The 19,987-nt window shown below is 42.0% G+C and overlaps 2 protein-coding genes across 6 annotated transcripts in view; both read left to right on the top strand.

Annotated features, from left to right (window-relative positions):
* TRIP4 (thyroid hormone receptor interactor 4) overlaps window positions 1–9,940 on the top strand; it is a 45,045-nt gene extending 35,105 nt beyond the window's left edge. For 2 of the 3 annotated variants that reach the window (XM_081048706.1, XM_081048708.1), the window contains 2 exons: window positions 2,144–2,246; window positions 9,097–9,940. In XM_081048706.1, the coding sequence (XP_080904832.1) occupies window positions 2,144–2,246; window positions 9,097–9,164 (171 nt within the window). In that variant the 3' untranslated portion in view covers window positions 9,165–9,940. The remainder of the gene's footprint in view (window positions 1–2,143; window positions 2,247–9,096) is intronic. The other variant, XM_081048707.1, reaches the window with a different exon arrangement.
* A 4,605-nt stretch (window positions 9,941–14,545) lies between these two features.
* Window positions 14,546–19,987, top strand: part of ZNF609 (zinc finger protein 609) — a 185,106-nt gene continuing 179,664 nt past the window's right edge. For all 3 annotated transcript variants that reach the window (XR_013993449.1, XM_081049941.1, XM_081049942.1), the window contains exon 1: window positions 14,546–14,673. The gene's annotated coding sequence lies outside the window, so the exon portion shown is untranslated. The remainder of the gene's footprint in view (window positions 14,674–19,987) is intronic.

Below are 19,987 nucleotides of genomic sequence, written 5' to 3' on the forward strand. Positions count from 1 at the left end.
TGTATATATTGCAAAATGATTACTAAAATAAGTTTAGTTAACATCCATCATCTCTCATAGTTACAAATCCAGGACCTTATTTTTTAACTCTAAGACTAAAGGAAATCACCAGGTTGTGAATGTAGAGAGGGTTGAGGTCTGACGCCTGACCCCTGAAGCACTCCAATAGTTAAAGAATGAGATGAGAAGCAGTTAGTAAAAAGTAAAACCAGGAAGAGAAGAATGGTGTCATGGAAGCCAAGTGACAAATGTGTTCAAGAAGGAAGGAGAGAAGACTTTTGTCAGGTTCTACAAATGGATCAGTTAAAATGAGAACTGAGGACTGACCATTTGATTTACCAACATGAAAGTGAACAGTGAGAATAGCTTTGTTGAGAGTGATGGGAGTGAAAACCTATTTAGAGTGAATGCAAGAAAAAAATAGGAGAATTTGAGGCAGGGAGTATAGATAATCTTTGGATGAATTTTGTTGTAAAATCTGAGAAATGGGGCAGTAGCTGGAGGAGAATGTGGGATATGGAGAGTCTTTGTTTTATGGCAGACATTACAGAAACTATGTTTGTTACCGCAATTAGTCCAGTAGAGAGGACATTTATGGGTGTAGATGACAAAGGAGAGAATGGCTGAAATGGCTTGCAGTTTTGGAAATGCAGAGCTCTGAAGTCCTGGCAGCATTGTCCTCTGCCTTTACACTCTAAGACACACAGAAGAGAGAGCACGAAAACAGAAGAGATGTTAGTTGTGACTGCTGCTGCTTTGCTCTCTGTGGAATTAGGTTTAAAGAGTCTGACAGCAGTAGCCTCTGGTTTTATTTGTGCCAAAGCACCTCAGCAGTAACAGCTGGACACTGCTTTTCTTTGAGTTCTAAAGATCCAGGGGATAAAGAGAGAAGAGAGTTTACCCTTCCAGCTTTAGTCTTTCTTTTCTACCTTGAACATTTTGACCTTGCCTGTGAATACAATTGTGGTTGATACATGATATTAAGCTATGTTTTATCAAAGTACATGCCACACCTGTCCCACACTGAAAGCCATGGTATGTGGGCAGGACCAAAAGCTGCTTACAATCCTTTCTGTTTTCTCCACAGCATTACTTACCACCTAGCACAAGTGATCAGTAAAGAAGTTTAATGTTTATACTTCCACTTCCAGAGAAATTTTAATTTTCTTATTGAAACCTCCATTTCTACCTTAGAGCCTTAGATCTTTAGAGAACATATCTTAGGTGAATAAGAGTGGAAAATAATTTCATACTTCTGAGGGTAATTACTAGGAGAAAGCCTCATCTGGTAATGAAGTGACCCAAAGTTGAAGTCAGCCTGGGAGTCATATTTGTCGAGCATGCTAAACACAAGACATCCCAAGATAGGAAATAATGAGACATCAGATCAATTGGGCATTGCTGGAGAACACTTTCTGCCAACTTCCAGTTCCTTAAATTGTGATTGCGTGGTCAGCATGGTCTTACTCTTGGTTCTGTGTGTTTTTATAGAAGTTCCAAGTATTCACACAGATTTGTTTTGTGATAAAGAAATCCAAAGGAGGCTTCTAAGTAATTTTCAGAAGTGCTTTACCAGTTAGTTACCTTTTCGCCCTATGTAGGCCTGGAATGCATCCAGCAAAACAGCTTTTGCATGTTCATACCTTTCAGAATGAATCATCTTCCTAACTTTTAGAAGGGTTCTATTGACTGTTTCTGGCAGAATTTTCACAAATGTTCCATTTTTCTTAAATCTTCCAGTGTTTCATCTGAGTTGAACCTAGCAGAGTTCCCCTGTTCTGAAGGAGACCTCCGAATCCCCCAACCCCTAGGGACTTGTGTTAAAGGAACATTCAGTTCTGATTCTTCAGGGGAGATCTCAGGCATCGTTTTTTTGTTTTGTTTTGTTTTGTTCTTAAAGAAGTTGTTCCCATTATAGGAAGTCAGAATTGGGAGGCAATGGACTGTGTAAGAATACTGTGCTAAGGCCTGGGGAAAGGCGGAGGTTGGTTCTTGCTTGTTGAGCATAATCCTCTTTACCTGACTGTGACGTGAAGACGCCTGTCACCAGAATGTTGAGGTGAAATCTGGGACATCATTTGATCTTCTTTAAATTCGAAATTTGTCCCAACTAGTCTGAACTTTTTATTTTTATATTTCACAGTATCCAGACATGAGTCAAGAATCTGATTCTCCATTTGTTTTCATCTGCACAAATCCCCAGGAAATGATTGTGAAGTTTCCTATTAAAGGAAATCCAAAAATCTGTAAGTCACAAGCTTTGATGGTCTAATTTTCTTTTTATCTTACACCTCACTTGTTTAACTTTTTTTTAAAATTTTTTTTAAATTTTAATTTATTAGTTTCAGGTGCACAAGACAAGGTAATACTTAGACGTTCATCATTTATATCCCTCACACTGTGAACCCCCCTCCCCCCATCCACTATCCCTCCGACCTCACACTGAGCCATCACATTATATATATAAAATTATAGTTGGCATTCATTATTGTTTAGCTTCTGGTGTACAATGCCATGATCAGGCATCCACAGTATCCCTGAGGTGGTCTCCCAAATAGGACGCATGTCCATCGGATACCCAGCAAAATCTTTACAACATTATTGAATACGTTCCCCAAATTAATTTTCAAAAAACCCTGAGGCCATTTTGTGGTTACCGGCTGCTTCCTGATCCCTTCAGCTTTCCCCTTATCCCCACCCCCCCACCCCCACCCATCTAATTGTTTAACTTTTTAAAAACTTTCTCTTTTACCCTGTTCCATGGCATCTCAAGTGTTGGAGGATTAATAAAATTATATTTATTGATAACTTTAAATTTAGATTGACTATGGTATAGCCTTTTCAAAGTGTACCTTGATCCACAATTATTGGCATGCTAGTGAATCACTCTAAATTTCCATTTAGGACCCCAACACATTTAAAATCCTATTTGTCAGTCAAAAGAGTATGCTTTGTTCAGCTGTACTGTTCATTAAAGGAAGTAGTAAGCCAGCGCCATTGACAACATTGTCATTTATCCTTTACTCCTCAGTATTCAATCCAAGACGAGGACAACTTTTTAAGTGTCTATTCTTGAGTGTCTATTTTGGAGGCATCACTTCCCACTATTCCCTGGATTACTGGTTCTTAGAGCTTTATCTTCATCCTCTTGCTTTTCATCCTCTTTTTGAAATCTCTTGATGACTTCTTTTTTCTGTAACTTTGGCTTTTATGTATTTGTGATTATAGTACCCTCTGTATATTCACTTCTTAGGAAGTGTTTATTGACTTTACTCTTTCAACTCCCAACTTTTCTTCAATTTTCAACTTCTCTTCTGTTTGGTGATATAGCAACCTCTTCTATTTTAAAGCAATCTCAAGAAACACAGAGTGGTATCCTCCTTGCCTAACTTCCTTTCAAAAACATCAACAACTCTCCCATTTGCTCATGTCAATTATAGTTTTGTGCCTCTGTGACATTGCTTTTCCATTGTGTGAACTGGATGATTCTGGGGCATGCATTGTCTTCAGCTATGAACAACTCTACCTCACCCTGTACATTGGAGACCAACTAGCCATTTTACAAATCTGTTCTGTAGAGAAGTACTTCTCAAACTGTAATGTAAATAAAAATCACCTAGAGAGCTGTTAAAACAGGTTCCTAGGCCTTCTCCCAAGTGATACCTGATGCCATTGGTCATCTGATTACACTTTGAGTAATACTGCTTTCAACCACAAAATGAAATGCTTTGACTGTGAACTAGATTAATTCACTACAAAATTCAGGCAACCCTCATGATTTATGAGACGTATGTTCCTGAGATTCCAACAAATCAGAAAATCTGAGGGCCGGCCCGGTGGCTCAGGCAGTTAAAGTTCCATGCTCCTAACTCCGAAGGCTGCCGGTTCAATTCCCACATGGGCCAGTGGGCTCTCAACCACAAGGTTGCCAGTTCAATTCCTCAAGTCCTGCAAGGGATGGTGGGCAGCGCCCCCTGCAACTAAGATTGAACACGGTACCTTGCGCTGAGCTGCCTCCCAGATGGCTCAGTTGGTTGGAGTGCGTCCTCTCAACTACAAGGTTGCCAGTGTGACTCCTGCAAGGGATGGTGGGCTGTGTCCCCTGCAACTAGCAACGGCAACTGGACCTAGAGCTGAACGGCACCCTCCACAACTAAGATTGAAAGGACAACAACTTGACTTGGAAAAAAGTCCTGGAAGTACACACTGCTCCCCAATAAAGTCCTGTTCCCCTGCTCCAATTAAAAAAAATAGAATTCAAAAAAAAATCTCTTTAAAAAAAAAAGGAAATCTGAATATAAATTGCCCTTAACTTAGACAAATTATTTACTTCAGACTATACTCCTGATGGTAACCAAGTGGCCCTAGAAATTCTTTTTCCTTCTTCTCTACTATTTAGGATTTAAATCTCCATTTTTTTCTCCCTCTTTTTTGGTTGTGGCATTCTACCCTGTGTTCCATTCTTGCCTTACTCTAGGCAATGATAGCAACACTGGTACGGAGAGGAAAATGTGGTAGATCTGCTCTCCCAGACCCATCTGCTACCTTGATCTTTAGTCCCAGTTACCTTTTCTTAGCTTCCTCCTCTATCTTGATTTTTATCTGTTGTTTAAGCTCCTGTGAGAAAATGTTCTGTGTAAACAGAGTTTAGGTATTTCTCTGAATGTTTTACCTGAGTACTTTCTCTACCCAGAGGCCCACCTTCCATACATATATGGCCTTCATTTTTCTCCATAAGATTTAATAGAGGTGGGGAAAGTGATTTTCTTAGGGAGCAAATTTTAATAACCTCCTGTCTTTCCCCATTGTTTCTGTTAGTTAAAAACTTTAAAAAGCCAACATAGGTTGTATGCTTGTTCCAGGGACAGCAGGGCTAGACAGAAGTTGTGAGACTGCAACTTCTTCCCTGGTGGCCCAGACAAGGAGAAACATTGGTCAGAAACAATGGTAGTGAAAATTTATTTACAAAAAAAAAAAAAAAAAGAAGGCAGGAAGGAAAGAAAAAAAGAAAGGGAGGAAGGAATGAAGGAAGGGAGGGAGGGAGGGAGGGAGGGAGGGAGGGAGGGAGGGAGGGAGGGAGGGAGGGAGGGAAGGAAGGAAGGAAGGAAGGAAGGAAGGAAGGAAGGAAGGAAGGAAGGAAGGAAGGAAGAAAACAGGTTCACCAGTCCCTGTGTGTCTCATAAAAAAAGATTCTGTTGAAAGGGAGCCAGGGTGAGGATTTAGTCTGGTGTGAAGTTTCTATTCTCTCTAACTTCTCATTCCTTTATCTTTCATTCAATCTTACCAGCTCTAAACACCTTACACTCTGCCAGAACTTCCTTCCCTTAGTCCTCAGGAGCCACCTCCAGTATTTAGAGCCAGGAAGTCTTTAATCCTACTGCCACAGGGAAAAGTACATACTTAGCTCTTCATTTGGAATGCTTCATAGTTTATTCTAGATATATTGTTACTTGAAGTGGTTAAGTTCCATAGTATTGATAATCTACTTCGATTACAGCCCTATGGCTTAACGTTTTTTGGGGTGTTGTTTTTTTTTTGTGGGATGGCTTAGGAAACTAGCCATCTTTTATAGATAAGTTCTATGAGAAATATATTCTAAACTTCTGACTTGAAAATAAACTTTTCGAATACAACCCATTTACGTGTTGTATCGTTTGTGTGTGTGTGTGTGTGTGTGTGTGTGTGTGTATGCCTTAAAATAAAGGTATATATTTTGATTTGTTTTTGGACTTGTAAACTTGAGCTTCCTTAATCTGAGGATAACTGTGTTTCTTGAAATTGAAATAATTCAGAAAAGAGTGGTGTGCAAAATGATATCACTTGGCTGTGTGTCTACTCAAATTAGGAAATGCAAAAAAGTTAAATATAGTAGAATATATAGGTTGACTGTTCAAAGGGATAAAATAACCTTTTTACTTTAAATGAACTACATGCTCTATAAATTCATGCAAATACTGCCTTATATCTTATGCAAAGCATGTGAAAATCCCTGTGAGAGTTATGTCAATTGATGACAAATATTTGTTCCCCTTTTAACTTCTTGCCCAGCTGCTGCACGTGCATTTGATTTTCTTTTAGGCACCATGATTGAGGATGTGGTTTAACACTGAAATGTTATAGGTGCTAAATGTAAAAATATTGGGGAAATACAGAAACTAAGCATTATTACTCTACTTTTAAGAGAGTGTACTGTATGTTACTGTAGTTCACTGGCCAGATCCCAAGTCTTGAAAGAAGAGGCTGCACTAGAACTCAAGAGTTCAAGGTTCCTGCAATCCAAGGGCAGCCAGGATGACTGCTTCTTTATGTAAGAAGCCCCTTTCCCTTGCCTTCATTGTCCACAGCTGGCCCAAGAATTGCCACTCTTGGCAGTCACTTTGGTGGATGTAAAGAAGTCCTTATTTGTAAGGAGCTCACAGATTGCTGGCACATGTATGGGTTTCTTAGGCAGCCTCGGGGAATGAATGAATTTCTGAATCCCTGGGAATGCCCTGGAAATCCTTATTGCTCTATATTTCCCTATTTTCCATTTTATGAAATCATCATTAAAGCCAGAGATTTAGCCAGACTACCACTGAGTGCTTTGCTCTGATGGGTTGATCTTACATGAGCTAGTCTCACTTGAGGGTTTTCTTAATCAGAGTGGAGTTTTCTGTAAATTATACTTGGAATTTTCTTATAAAGCTTTGAGAATGTGAAGAAGGCAGTGTCCCCCTTTTTTTTTAATATGAGGACTCTGAAGTAAATATAGTTAAAAGACTTGCCTAGAGTTATACGTGGTAAATTAAAAGTAAAATTGAGACCATAACTAAGAAACAACAACTACCAAGCCTCAGCATAAATAATGACTACCTTACTTTTTCAGAAATTGGAGCTTATGAAGCACTTAGCATATATTGTTTCAATTAGTTATTTGATTAAATGACTCAGTGTATGTAAAATATTTAGCACAGTGCTTGGTATACAGAAAGCACTTAATGTTAGCTGTGATCCTCCCAACAACTTTATAAATTAGCAGGAATTTTTCCTCCTTCCATTTTTTTCAGTTGAGTATTTTGCTCACATCTTTCTGCTTCTAGGTTTTATGCTTTTTATCATATTGCCTCAGAAACAAGTCATTCCAATTTATATTTCATTTTTAAGGCACAATATCATAGAGCTGGAAGGGGCCTCTGCACTATGCAGTCTAGTTGCCTCTTAGCAATGAAAAAGTGGAGGACAAAAGTGACCAGGTGACTTCCTCCAGGTTATACAGCTAGGTCGTCTCAGGGCTAAAACTCAGACCTGGTCCTTCTAACTTATTCAAGAAAGAGAACTAGAAGTCTGGAGTCCTAGATGGAATTCTAAATTCTGTCCTGGCTTGTTCTAAAAAGCTGAATGGGATGCAATACTTCTTTGTACCTCTGGATGCCACCATCTTTATCATGTGTACTCTTATGTTTATCTGATATCTAATTTTGGTTACTTAGTAGTCCGTATAATGTAAAGGTTTTGAGATTTGTAGTGTCTCCCTTCTTTGTTTAATTCACTTGGTGAAAACATTGAGCATCTACCATTTGGCAATCACTATGGTAGTGTTAGGGATACAAAGGCAAACTTGCCTTGTAATAGGGCTCTTTGCCAGATTGCTGGCACATGTTTGGACTTCCAGCCAGGCAGCCTGGGGGATGAAAGAACTCCTAAATCCCTGGGAATACTCTATGCTCTAAAGCCCAAATTAAAATCAATAGCGTGTGACTGTTGTGGATGGCATTTAGAGTATCATTTAGTGTTGGTTTCTGAGGAAGCCCAGAAAAGAGAGTAATGTTATTCCAGAGGCAGGTGTAGCCCTAGGGAGATGGGGGGTGGGGGCGGAGGGGGCGGGGTGAGGAGAACGTAAGAAAACAGGAAAACTTGTCAGGTTCAGGTTATTTTTCTCACAGTCTCCTTGTGCAATAGTCAGGACGTGAATTCTTAATCGGACAAATGAGGATATGGAAGTCCAGAGAGACAATGACTTGCCTCAGGTCATACAGCTAGTTAATACCAGAAAAGGGTGACGTGGAAACTGGCTCTCCTGATTCCTGGTTCAGTGCTCTTTCTCCTACTGATGCTGCCAACAAATGAAAATGACAGCATAGGAGGGGTAGTGGTTGTGAGTGTGGGCCTGTAGTACACTGGCTGTCCTTATAAAGTGCTTCTTGTTTTGTTTTCTCTTTTGTTTTTAAATGCTGAGGCTGAGGTTCTGCTGAACTGTTTGTTTCCAGCATCAGCATCGCTATTGACTTAAATGATACTTTTTGTTTGTTTGTTTGTTTGGAAAAAGCAACCTTCAAGCTGTGTTTTCTGTTCTCAGTCTAGACTGAAAGGAACTCTATTAAGATTCTCTTCATGAGATGGATGGCTCTTAAAGCTGCTACCACTGAACCAAACTCTATCCTGGTAGATCTGAGTCAGAGGTCAGAGACCACATCAGGGAAGAACCTCTCATTAGGGTCACCTGGGACAGGAAGGTTGCTTGTTTTCTAACTTTAACACTTAGAAGAGTCATACAGCCTATGACCTTTGCCCTTCTTAGCTGGTGATAGGGGCCCTTTGTCAGTAAAGCATTCATGTGGGTTCTACTCTGCTGTTTCAGGTCACTCCCCCTATTAAGTCTGAGGCAGTAAAGGGGTGAGTTGAACTGCTTTTCTCGCTGTGAGGGAGGTTCATGCATTATGCTCAGCCAGTTAACAGGTCAGAGGAATGGGTTTCCCACTGTGTGAAATGCCCTTCCTCTATTATATATGTATGTTCTTTAAAAACTTGCCTTCACATCAGAAACCCTGGAAAAGGTGATGTTTCTTTTCTAGTAGCTACAAAATTAGAAATGTTAACTTAGATTCTTTAGGCGAGTACTCAGTGTGTTTGTGTGCGTGCTTTTGTATGTCTCTACAGTATTCCCACTGCTTCCTCATTCTCACAGAATGAAACTCTGAAGTTTGAAAGTGTCTGAGTCCTGAAGCAAGATAATTGAATGTGACAGGAACACAGTAACCAGAAGACCTAGGAGGCCATGAAAGATTTGCATTGCAAATAAAAAAAAAAAATAATGAGGCTTCTTTTTCTCCCTTGCAGGGAAACTGGATTCCAAGATCCATCAAGGAGCAAAGAAAGGGTTAATGAAGCAGAATAAAGCTGTCTGACCCAAGAGAAAAGGAACTACCCAGCATAGTGAAGTTTTGTGTACTAAAATTGTTATCCACGGGTCCTTCGGAACTGAAGCAGTAGAAATCTCAAGGCTTGGCATCAGGCTCGAATCTCTCAGAATTTAAACTCTTACCAAAACTTGTATATTTTTCTTAAAAAGTGGGATTCTTACTTTATGTAGTGGGTTGAAATCTTTGAATACATTATTTATAAAAACCTATTTTAAAAATTCTAGGTCTTTGACATTTTTCTCAGAATGGTATTAGAAGAGAAAGGAACAGGTTGGAAATGACTTTCCTCTCAGGCTTGGAGTTGTAGTCAGGAAAATTTTTACCTAGGTTAACGATTTTTTTTGAGGGACCACTTGAATTTTAAAGTTGGCTTTTTGTTTTTCAAAATGATGGTCTGATGGAGTGTTCGGATATCTGAGGAATCCTGTGTTGGATGCAAACCTGTGATGGCACAAAAAGCTTTTTGACAAGTTTGCTGCTCCAGTCCAATATCTATAGAAGTGAACAATCTTCAAATGCTGAGTAACCTTCATTGGCAAATTTTTTTTTTTTTTCTTTTTGAAGGGATAACCTGAAGAGTTGCTGCCACTTTGTTCCTTGGTTTGAGACATTAGGGCATAAAAGGATCAGACTGAGAAGAGATGGAGCCACCTGCTAAAGCAGCATGAAACTGCCCTATTTATTTTGTTTTTATTGCAAAAGTATCACTTGGATGGAGCAATTAGAAACAAACTGAAAAATAAAATCCCTTCAGTAAATGCATCCAAATATCCCCCAAATGCTGAAACCAAACCCTTTAAACCATCCACACCCCAGGAAGCTGTGAGCTTTGGAAAAATAGGAGGTTGATTTGAAATGAGATTTTTACTAGTCAGTCTGGCCCCACTTAGTGAAGCACTTTTTTTTCTGAGGCTGTTCAGAAGAGCTGTCAGAATCTCAGTTGCTGGTATCCTCAGGAAATGCATGGTCTTAAACGTGTATGTTCTGCTTTTTATAAAGCAGCACCACCACACTGGGGAAGTTGGATTCCCTCCAGCGGTTGTGTGCATGACTTTAAAAAGAGAGCGCAAGGGAGAGAAAATAAGTGCCCTGTGTTATGAAAAAGATTAATTTCCCCTTTCTTTAATCCTTCATATTCAGCGTTTATTTGCATTGAAATGCCTCCACTCATTATGCATTGATGTTCACTCAACTGTGAACCCTGCTTGTTGCGTCGCTCTAGGCACTGGCTTTGAGGGGCCGATCGCTCTGGATTCCCAGGGAAAACCCACACGATTCCTGTTCTGGTGATGCAAACATACACTATTTTCTTTCTTTTCCTTTTCAACTTCTGTAGAGAAAGTGGAAAGGACAGCTAATGGCACTTCTTTCGGGGTGGGGGGGAAGTCTCTTTCTGGCCTCTTACAGACCCTAGTATTGTTAATGAAGCCACACAGGGTTCACTATGCAGTTAATAGTTTACCAAGCGGTAGCACCTTGAATTCTGTGCTGGATTGTCTGGTTTTCTTAATACCAAAATAAAACCAAAAGGCAGGAGGTAAAGAGCCTGGGGGGTGAGGGGGTAGTTTCTCTGCCTTTGCATTTGAATGACAGCCTGAGCACAGACAAGTCTGGATTAATTTTTCCACCTGGATAGAAATGTGTGTACATGCCTGAAGAAAAACATCAGGAGCTACAAGAGTTCAGGTTATGCAACCATTTTGTGTGCCATGATAAGAAAGTTTACAAGAACCTTACAAAGTTTACAAGAACCCACCTCAGCATCCAAAATATGCAGCTGGGCAGAATAACTTGGAAACTTCTCCTTTTCGTGGTTAGACTGTGAAAGCCTGTCTTTAGTTCACGTGGTGGTGGTATAAGGTCTCTCCTTTATTTGCAGAGACACGGAGAGGAAGTGTGGGAGAGACATGAGGGTAGATTGGCCCTCAGTTGCTCAGTGATGAATAGCATAATTTAAAGCCTAGTGGAAATTCTTAGCAGCCTGAGTACAAACTCACCCAGGAATAGCTTCACAACACTTTGCACTGACCCTGTCACTGGACAGCTTGGCCTGAGGGAAGTTTCACATTTCTGAGCTGGTTTTCTTTTGCAGCCTACATATCTGCGCCCCCTTTTGGATGGTTGGGTTCAGTGGCTCCCAATTTGTATAATACCTAAAGGATTCAGCATTTTTATTTTTGTTTTTCTAGGTAGGACCCAGTCTCAATTATATATGCTCAGAGTAGGATATACATGAAACTGGAGGTGTTCTCTGTTAGGATTTAGGAGACTTTGGCCTTGCAGTCAGATGTTTGAAATGGAGTGAGGGTTTTTTATTTTGCTATAGCTATTTTGGAGAAAAAGAGCTATGTGTCCCCTCTTATTAAGCTGGAAGTTTACAGAAACCCATTTTTTTTCCCTTAGGGAATAGGTATGAAAAATTTAGACTTCTAAGATTACTTTTATAAATAATTACAAAGTTACGGCTTTTAAGAGTTATAACTCAGAATCTCTTTCCATTTTAAGTACTGTCTCTACTAAAGCCCATTTATGTGGATTTCATTTACTTTGGGAAATTTTTTTTTATGCTTTTGCTAGAGCTGTTAGTCAGGATCAAGACAGTATGGAGGTTGTTCTTTTGCTCAGCTAGAAAAGGCCAGTAAAAAAGCAAGCATCTTAAACTAAAGAAATCAGCTAACTTCAGTTTATTAGGCCTGGGGGAAGGAAAGAAAGTCCTGTGATGAAGGATGTTTTCTCCTTAAGATTCAAATAGCAAGTACTCATCTGCTGTTCTCAGCTTCTGTTAATTTGTTTGGAGGGAGGTGATCCATACCACAAACTCCAGCAGCAACAAGGGATCTCATTTGGGGGGCTTTCTACTTCCCTCATGCAGAGAAGAGAGAACATAGCCACAGTGCTATCCTCTGACACAAAGAAACTTGTATGAATATCTAAGTGTGTGCACATAGTGTGGATTAATCCATGGGATAAAACTTGGTAAACTGATCAGATTTCAGATTTCAGTTGTGCCAATGGAGAATCCAGAAAGAAAACCTAGTAAATGTTGTCCTCTAGCTTGGAGTCAGTTAAAGAGGGCCAAGGAAGAGGTACAGGGAATGTGACTGAGGATCCACAGAGGTATGTCACAGGAAAGCAGAGGGGTGTTGCGACAAGACGCAAAAAATGTAACTATAGAAGATTCGAGAAGAGTTTAGAGCTATACTGTCTAATACAGTAGCCACTAGCTTCCTGTGGTTATTTAAGTGAAATTAAAAATTCAGTTCTTCACTCACGTTAACCATATGTCCAGCACTCAAATAGCCATATGTGGCTAGTGACTTCTGAATTGGACAGTGCAAATATAGACCATTGCCAACACTGCAGAAAGTTCTATCAGACGGGGCTTGGTCAGAGCAGAAGTCAATACACTTTTTCTGTAAAGGGCCAGATAGCAAATATTTTAGGCTTTAGAGGCCATACAATCTGGTACAACTATTCAACTCAGCCAATGCAACCATAGATAATACATCAATAAATGAGCATGGTTATAAACCAATAAAACTTTATGGACACTGAAATTTAAATTTCATATAATTTTCATATCACAAAATACATATTTTTTCAAAGATTTAAAAATGTCAAAACCATTCTTAGCTCATGGAACATACCAAAACAGGTGGTGAGCCTGAATGGACCTGTGGGCCATAATTTGCCAGTCACTGGTCTAGAGGAACAGGAAGTAAAACTTAAGATTCTTTTTCTGTACAGGACATCAATCACTTGAGAATTTTTTGTGGTTCTTCCAGGCTTGAAAACTCTCTGGCTGAAAATTGGGGTTCACCATAGGAGTATTTATTTTCCTCTTTTTGCAGTCCAGTCTCCAGTGGTAGAGTCATGCTCTTCAGTGGGCGATGACTAGTCAAGTGTTAACCCCTAATTGAGTCACACCTAAGTCTAAAACACTAAACCCTTTCTCTACCTGCTAAGTAGCCGAATCCTCACTTGTAACATCACCCAGCCCAGACTGGAAGTTTGCTGTCACCTGAGATCAGTTCTGTCCTTGTACGGTCCTAAAACAAGCTGAATATTTGTGGACCGAAGGGAGATTATTCTTCCTAGGCCAGAGAGGCTTAGTTCTCATCGTTAGCCCTCACCCCTACCCCCAAACACACACACACTCAAACCCCTTTTGTATGTGTGTAGAGATGGAGAGTAAAGGGATTTTATGACCTGGCTCTATCCCCAAGTCATACTATCTTGAGGGGCACTGTTGAAGGATGCCTCAGGATAAGGGAAGAAAGGAAAGACGAAAACTGTAGAGCTGACTAAGGAGATCAAGGACATTGAAAGGACATAATAGGGCCTAAAAATGTAGGGAGCCTTGAAAATTGAGATAAATTTGTTTGCCGTGGAAGGAGGTGGAAGTTTTAGGGAGGAGGTCCTGAAGAATTTATGTTTCACAAGTGAGAGGTGGGTAGGAGCGTGTGCTTAAACAAACATGGACTGAATGCCTACTGTGTACTAGATAGTGTGCTGGGAAATCAGAGATGAATGGTGGATGAGGAAAGATAAAAGTTTCAGTTGTTAGAATGGTGGGTTGGAGAAGGACAGGATAAAACTTTCAGATAATAAAAAGTATTAAGATTTGGTGATAGAATGGTGAGGTGGAAATGGATGTAGAAAGATTAGAAATGGGTACTTTGTGGAGGAAAACAAATGGTAATCCTAAAAAAAGAAACTGGAGAACAAAGGATAAAAAATTAGGGAGTTGATATTTTGCTGAATCAAAGGATAAAATGGATGAGACCATCATGAGCTGTGCTTGCTCTTCTGTTCTTTGTGGATGTTCACGTTCAGATCTCTTATGGCCCTTTCCCCACATTTGAAGGACACCTACAGAAATTGTTGTCTTCTGTATTTAAGGTACGATACTTCCCCCTCCAGAGACCTCTCTGCGAGGGAGTCTTGTCCAGCGAGAGTTCTTTCCACGAGAAGAGAGCGTTAGGTTCCAGCTCTCCAATCCAGGTTTCTTCGAATATATCTCTGTTTTAACCGGCTCGCCGGGTTTTCCAGCGTTCCCAGAGCAGACTCTCTAATCCTGGCTCCGTGTGACCGCGCATTCCGAGACCCAGGATTTGGCTCCTCCATCCAGGTTCCGGGTTTCCCCCGCGCGCTCCCGCTCCAGACTCCACACCAGCCCGGAATCCGGATCCGAGGGCCCGGTAGTCCAGTGTCCGGGCCTTCTGGGCGGCCTTGGCTGTCCCGGATCGCGGCAGCGGCGGCGGCGGCAGCGGCGGTGGCGGCGGCTGAGGGACCCGCGGCCCCGGACACAGCGGCACCGGCCGGGCGGGGCGGAGCGGCACGGGGAGGGGGCGGAGAGCCGGAGCGGAGGCGGGGTGGGGTGGGGGGGAGGGGCCGCGGGAACGGATGGCGGCCTGCACCCCGTAGCAGCGGTGGCTCTACGGCCCGGGGCTCCGGGCCAGCGGAGGTGGCGGCTCCCGGGACCGGCCGCGCGGTGAGTCCGGAGCTTTGTGTGGAGCTGGGGCTGGGGGAGGAGAGAGGCGGCGGTGCTGAGGGGGGGCCGGGGGCAGCGGCGCCTGTCGGAGGAAGTGGGGGTTGGGGGTCCGGGGCGGAGCGAGGGGAAGGTGTGTATTGGGGGGCGGGGGGGTCGTTGCGTGGGTGGGGGAGGGGGCGTCGAGGGGAGCGGGGTGAAGTTCAAAGCGTGGCCGGGGCGGTTCGGGCTGAGGATAGGGGTGCCGGAGAGGCGATCGGGGTCTGGCCAGGTTGTCGGGGCGGGCCGGAGAGTTTCAGAGGCCAGTGTGGGTATCCTGAGGGGGCCCAGGGCGACTGGGGGTAGTCAGAGTTAGGGGGGCTCAGAGCGAAGGGTGGGAGCAGGATGTGTGCGTGGCCCGGGAGGGAAGCGAGGTCGCTGGCAGTGTGCAGTAAGTGCGTTGTGGGTGTGTGCTCCTTCCAGTCTTCAGGTCACATTTACTCTGTCCTTTTCTTCAAGATGGAGGGATCCCTGGGCCTGGCCCTTAACTGCTCTCCTCGTACCCCCCGGGAGGGTTTGTGACCCTGTCCTGTTTGGAAACCCCACGCTGCCCTCTTTTTCCTTTATGTGTAATTACGGTTGGATCATCTCTGTGCTTTGCTCAGATTCCCCTTCCTCCCTCTTGGGGTTGGGGAGGAGGAGACACATCTGACCAATTAATGTGTGTTTGTGAAACAGGCAGCAGCAAACAGTCATTTCAGCTTCTAGGAATTAGGCTCACACAGGGTGGAGAGATCAGAGCCCTTCAGGGGGAATATTTCTGAGCAAATCACAGATGATTAAATTCTCTGAGAAACAGCTTCCTACCTACAATGAGAGTGGGAAAGATGGGGGAGAAAGCCTGTCTTGTTTCCAGCCATGTGTCCAGAGCCCCAGGGGTTGAGGAGAGTCCCGGTCCCCCACAGGCCTCTCTTTTCTGTATTAGGCTTTGCGCTGCAGCCTTGAGTTAATTTCACCCCTGCTGCTTTGTCTTGGGGGAGGGAGTGCTGGTTTAGGCTGTTGTGAGGAGATGACTGTTCTGCTGCCACACACAATAGTCGTGTCATTTTATCGGGAGTGCTACCCCAGGGCTGAGAACTGCTGCTGCAGAGATAAACCGGTCCCTCTCACCCGCCTATTGTGTACACAGTGAAGGTCAGAGGTTCAAGTCTTGTCTGAGAGCTTTGGATATGCTCCATCTCCCAGGGTCCTCCGTGCCATTTTCTTCCTTTTCCAGGCTGGGGCTTGCCATTGGAGGAGGCCAGACAGAAAGGCTCTTCTTTTTGAGTGAGGAACAATGCAGAGCTCATTGGCACACATTTTCCCGAAGAATAGGGGATGCCAGCCATGTTGTGCCTGCCTCTTTGGCAAGCCTGTCCTAAGTTGTGGAGGAATTGTGTCTGGGAGACTCACTAACCCTTCTGTTTATGTCAGACCTCCAAGGGGAGGCTTCTACTCTTGTTTGAGCCATCACATTTAATTCTTTTTTTACAGACGTGGGATACTCATACAATGATTTTGGTTCATTTGTTTAGGAATACCACTAAAAACCCGTGCAGGGTTTAGATAGGGAGCCAGGGACCTAGCACCTTTTTAATGGTGACTTCCTGGTCAGTAGTAATTGCGCAACGAAAAAGCTGCAGAATTTGCCTATCTGGTCAAGGGCTATGGAAACAGAACAACTTTCCTTTTAATCTTTAATTCTGATGAAAGGCGGTGACTGGCTTATTGTGCAGAAAGTACATATCTGTCTCTTTATTAGGGAGAAATGTGCCAAAGAGGTGAATATTGTAAAAGAATCATTTGAAGTCTTGAGGGTTATTAATAAGAACACGCTAGAAAGTGCCCAAAGAGTACTATTTGTCAGGTAAAAAAATTATTTGGGGCTAGAAATGAGGTTTTTCCATTTAGGATATTAAAGAAAACTTAAGAGGTTAGAAATCAAACTGGCGAAAGGGCCGTTGTACACAGTACACTATGTACACAATAGCCAACCATTTTCTATAGGATTTTATTGAATGGGAACTTTAGCCTTTGGTTTTGGGAAAGGTCTCTCTGGGGTGCTGAGAGTCAGGTTGTGTTGCCTTCCTCAGTCCTTTATTTCAGTGACAATGAGTCTCTTAAAATGATGGCTTGCCACTTAGGTGTTGGACTTTGTTAGGAGGGAACAGATTGTTCTGACCTTTATATTTCCTGATGACAGAACTGTCTTAAGGTCTTATTGGAGGTGGTGTCTGTCTTTAGGCTATTTCCTACTAGCATATGTCTTAGGCCTCTGAGTGAAGCCTCAGCTACACAGAATCCAAAGCTTTTTGCTCTTGGGCTGTTGGCATTAATTTCTGAATCCCGCCAGGTGACAGTGAAGGCAGAAGCCACAGATTAAATTTGCCCTGATTAGATTTAGTGGTTTCGGATTTGGACCCTTGCCACTAGGAGTCTTACGAGTCTTCCGATTGTGAACATCTTTCAGAGAGCACTTTGGATTTTCGCCCCCAGCTTCTTGGTAGAAAATGTTTCCTTGTGAGAGGTCTAGGATAGCTGGACAGATAGGTGCTTTTTTTGTGTGAGGATATGAAGCATAATTTTGACTCCTGGTAGTAATTACATTGCAATTAGCATATAGCAACTGAATGACTGGAACAGGATAATTTGTTGAGGGGTTTACTGATTGCTCTGTCAAGTGGAAATGCCACTCCTTATTTATTTGACTGGGAACACCGCAGGCTGGGTTCAGCCATGGAGACTTAAGAAGTATAGGAATGGTGTGTGGTCCTCCAGAAGTTCTTGCTCTGTGCGTTTTCTCTCTCTCCTCCCTCTTCTCTCCTCTCTCCTCCTCTCCCTCATTACTGCCGGGTACTGGAGCATCTTCTACTGCTGCTTTCTCCTTCTCCAAAGGTAGCCAAACAATTGTTATTTCCCATGTGGAAAACTGGTCATGGATGGGAATACAGCCAGACAGATGGGGCCCCTCGGAGATAAGGCAGCCTTATGTTGTGTGGCAAGTTTTCTTTTTAGCAGCTGAATTCTCACTTTTATTTGATTTAAGAAATCAGTTTCCTTTAAGAAAACAAAACAAAACAAAAACACAAGAACAACAACAACAACACTCCAAATACAAAATCACATAGTGTACTAAATATGCCTTCATGATCTCTCTCGGAAAAGTCTGTCTGGCTGTGACAGACAAAATGAAGATGGGTGAGGCTGATTGGCAGATTCTGGGCCCATGAAGTGTCAGTGAAGGACTCTTTTCACTAGGTAACAGGTAATTCACCAAAGCACCTGCCTAGCTGAGCATGTGGAATTGGCAGCAGCTGTGCAGCTGAAGAGGGATTATTGAGCAGGTGGTTAAAGAATCACATGCCACAGTGACAAGAAAATACTTGGTCTTCCGTGGTTTAGGTTCAGTTCATATGTGTGAAATTGCTCTTTGTTTCACATTTCTTAGTGCCTGATACTGGCTTGTTAGTGAAATGATAATGGAATAGGGCAAAGAGATTCTTTTTTCTCTGTGTTTCTTTTAGATTACTGAGTAGCTTGCCTTAGACATGGTCCTAGAAGGCCCTATTGTATTTCTATGAGTTCTGGCTTTATGCCTTATGAATGGGAAGGAAATAGTGGTAATTCAGTGTTTCTAGTATTTGTTTATTAGAGAGAAATGCGAAGGAGAAAATTCTTTGCTTTCAGTGTGGTGAAATAGATTCAGCCCACTGGGAGGATACCCAGCAGGTTTTATGCAAAGGATGTAATTGACATTTTTTGTTAGGTCTATCTAACATTCCTTATTCAAGAAATTTGCATGTGTTTTTATTTTATGTATATGATTCTCCATATGAAGTTTGCATTTATTCAGTTGTTTGTTTTATTCCATTTTTAGTTTCTCCCAGCACCTTTACAACTCTTCTCTGGCATTGAGATTAACCTCACTTGTTAGAATCACGTCATCACCAGAGGGCTGCATCATGTTAAGGAAATATCTCAACTAAATATTTATCTTAGAAACAAATATGGCATTTTCTATAACTTGGAGGAGGACTTTCTATTTTGAGGTTTTCTGCAAATTCCCAGATTTTTCTTACAGGTTATCATCTTTATCTTCTGTTAATATGATTTTATTTTTCTTTCACATTTTCACGCCACTAGAGTAGGCAGTACTATGGAGCCTAAGATTTATAAGCAAGTAGCTTACTGTTTATTCTCTTGACATTTTAGTGCCCTCCAGTCATTTTTTGTATTAAGCTGAGAGGCTGTGCTTCTTCTATTGACACACACACACAATCAAATTCATAGGGTAGGACCGTGTTTCCCCGAAAATAAGACCTAGCCAGACCGTCAGCTCTCATGCGTCTTTTGGAGCAAAAATTAATATAAAACCAGGTATTATATTATATTACACTTGGTATTACATTAAATTATACAGGGATCTTATGTTACATAAGATCCCAGTCTTGTATTATATCGGTCTTATATTAATTTTTGCTTCAAAAGATACATTAGAGCTGACGGGCCAGCTAGGTCTTATTTTTGGGGAAACATGGTAATTAACAGTTGACTGAAGGGGAATAAGTGATATTAACTGTCTTAGAGTTCAGAAATCCCTCTTCCAAGAGGAATGGAGGCTCTGACCTGTTTGTCAGAGTGAGACAGAGATAGAGATTTAATTAGGTAAGCAGGCAGGCAGGTAGGTAGGTAGGTGGGTGATGGATGGGTGGGTAGATAGACAGACAGGAACATTTGCAAGAATCTGCTTAAAACTAGTTGTAACCTAGCTTTAAGTGGGAGTCTTAGTTATTTGTATAGTATTCACTTCTGGGAAAGAATAGAAACTTCTTTATTCCCCTATATGAAGCCATCACAGTTGTTTGTTTTAAACAGTTCACAAAGCACGATATACTTTCCTAGCATTCTCAGTAGTTTGCTTCTTCATGCTTTTTTCTGTTTCCTATCTCCCATCCTAGTTCTCTGCTCTGAAGACTTCTCTAGCAGCTTGGAAACACTCTAATTACTGCAGCTATTATAGTCACAACCCAGATCTTCCACCTCCTTCCCACTCACCACTTTCTATCTTCCTTTCCCCTCCCCTTGCTCTAGCAGCAGGAGTTGAACTGCAGTCTCATGAGCACAGTCAGATCTATGAATGAGCTTTATATCTTGTCAAGGCAGAACTCCAGATCCAACAGGGCTGATTTTTCATGGTTCTCTTGCTGTTTGTTCTTGGATCAGAGTCCCAGAAATAAGAGATGGCAAATACCTATTAGGTCATATCTAGTCTATCACCCAGGAGCAAACCTACAATCTT

This window comes from Rhinolophus hipposideros (assembly GCF_964194185.1).
Source record: "Rhinolophus hipposideros genome assembly, chromosome: 5".
NCBI classification, from domain to species: Eukaryota; Metazoa; Chordata; class Mammalia; order Chiroptera; family Rhinolophidae; genus Rhinolophus; species Rhinolophus hipposideros.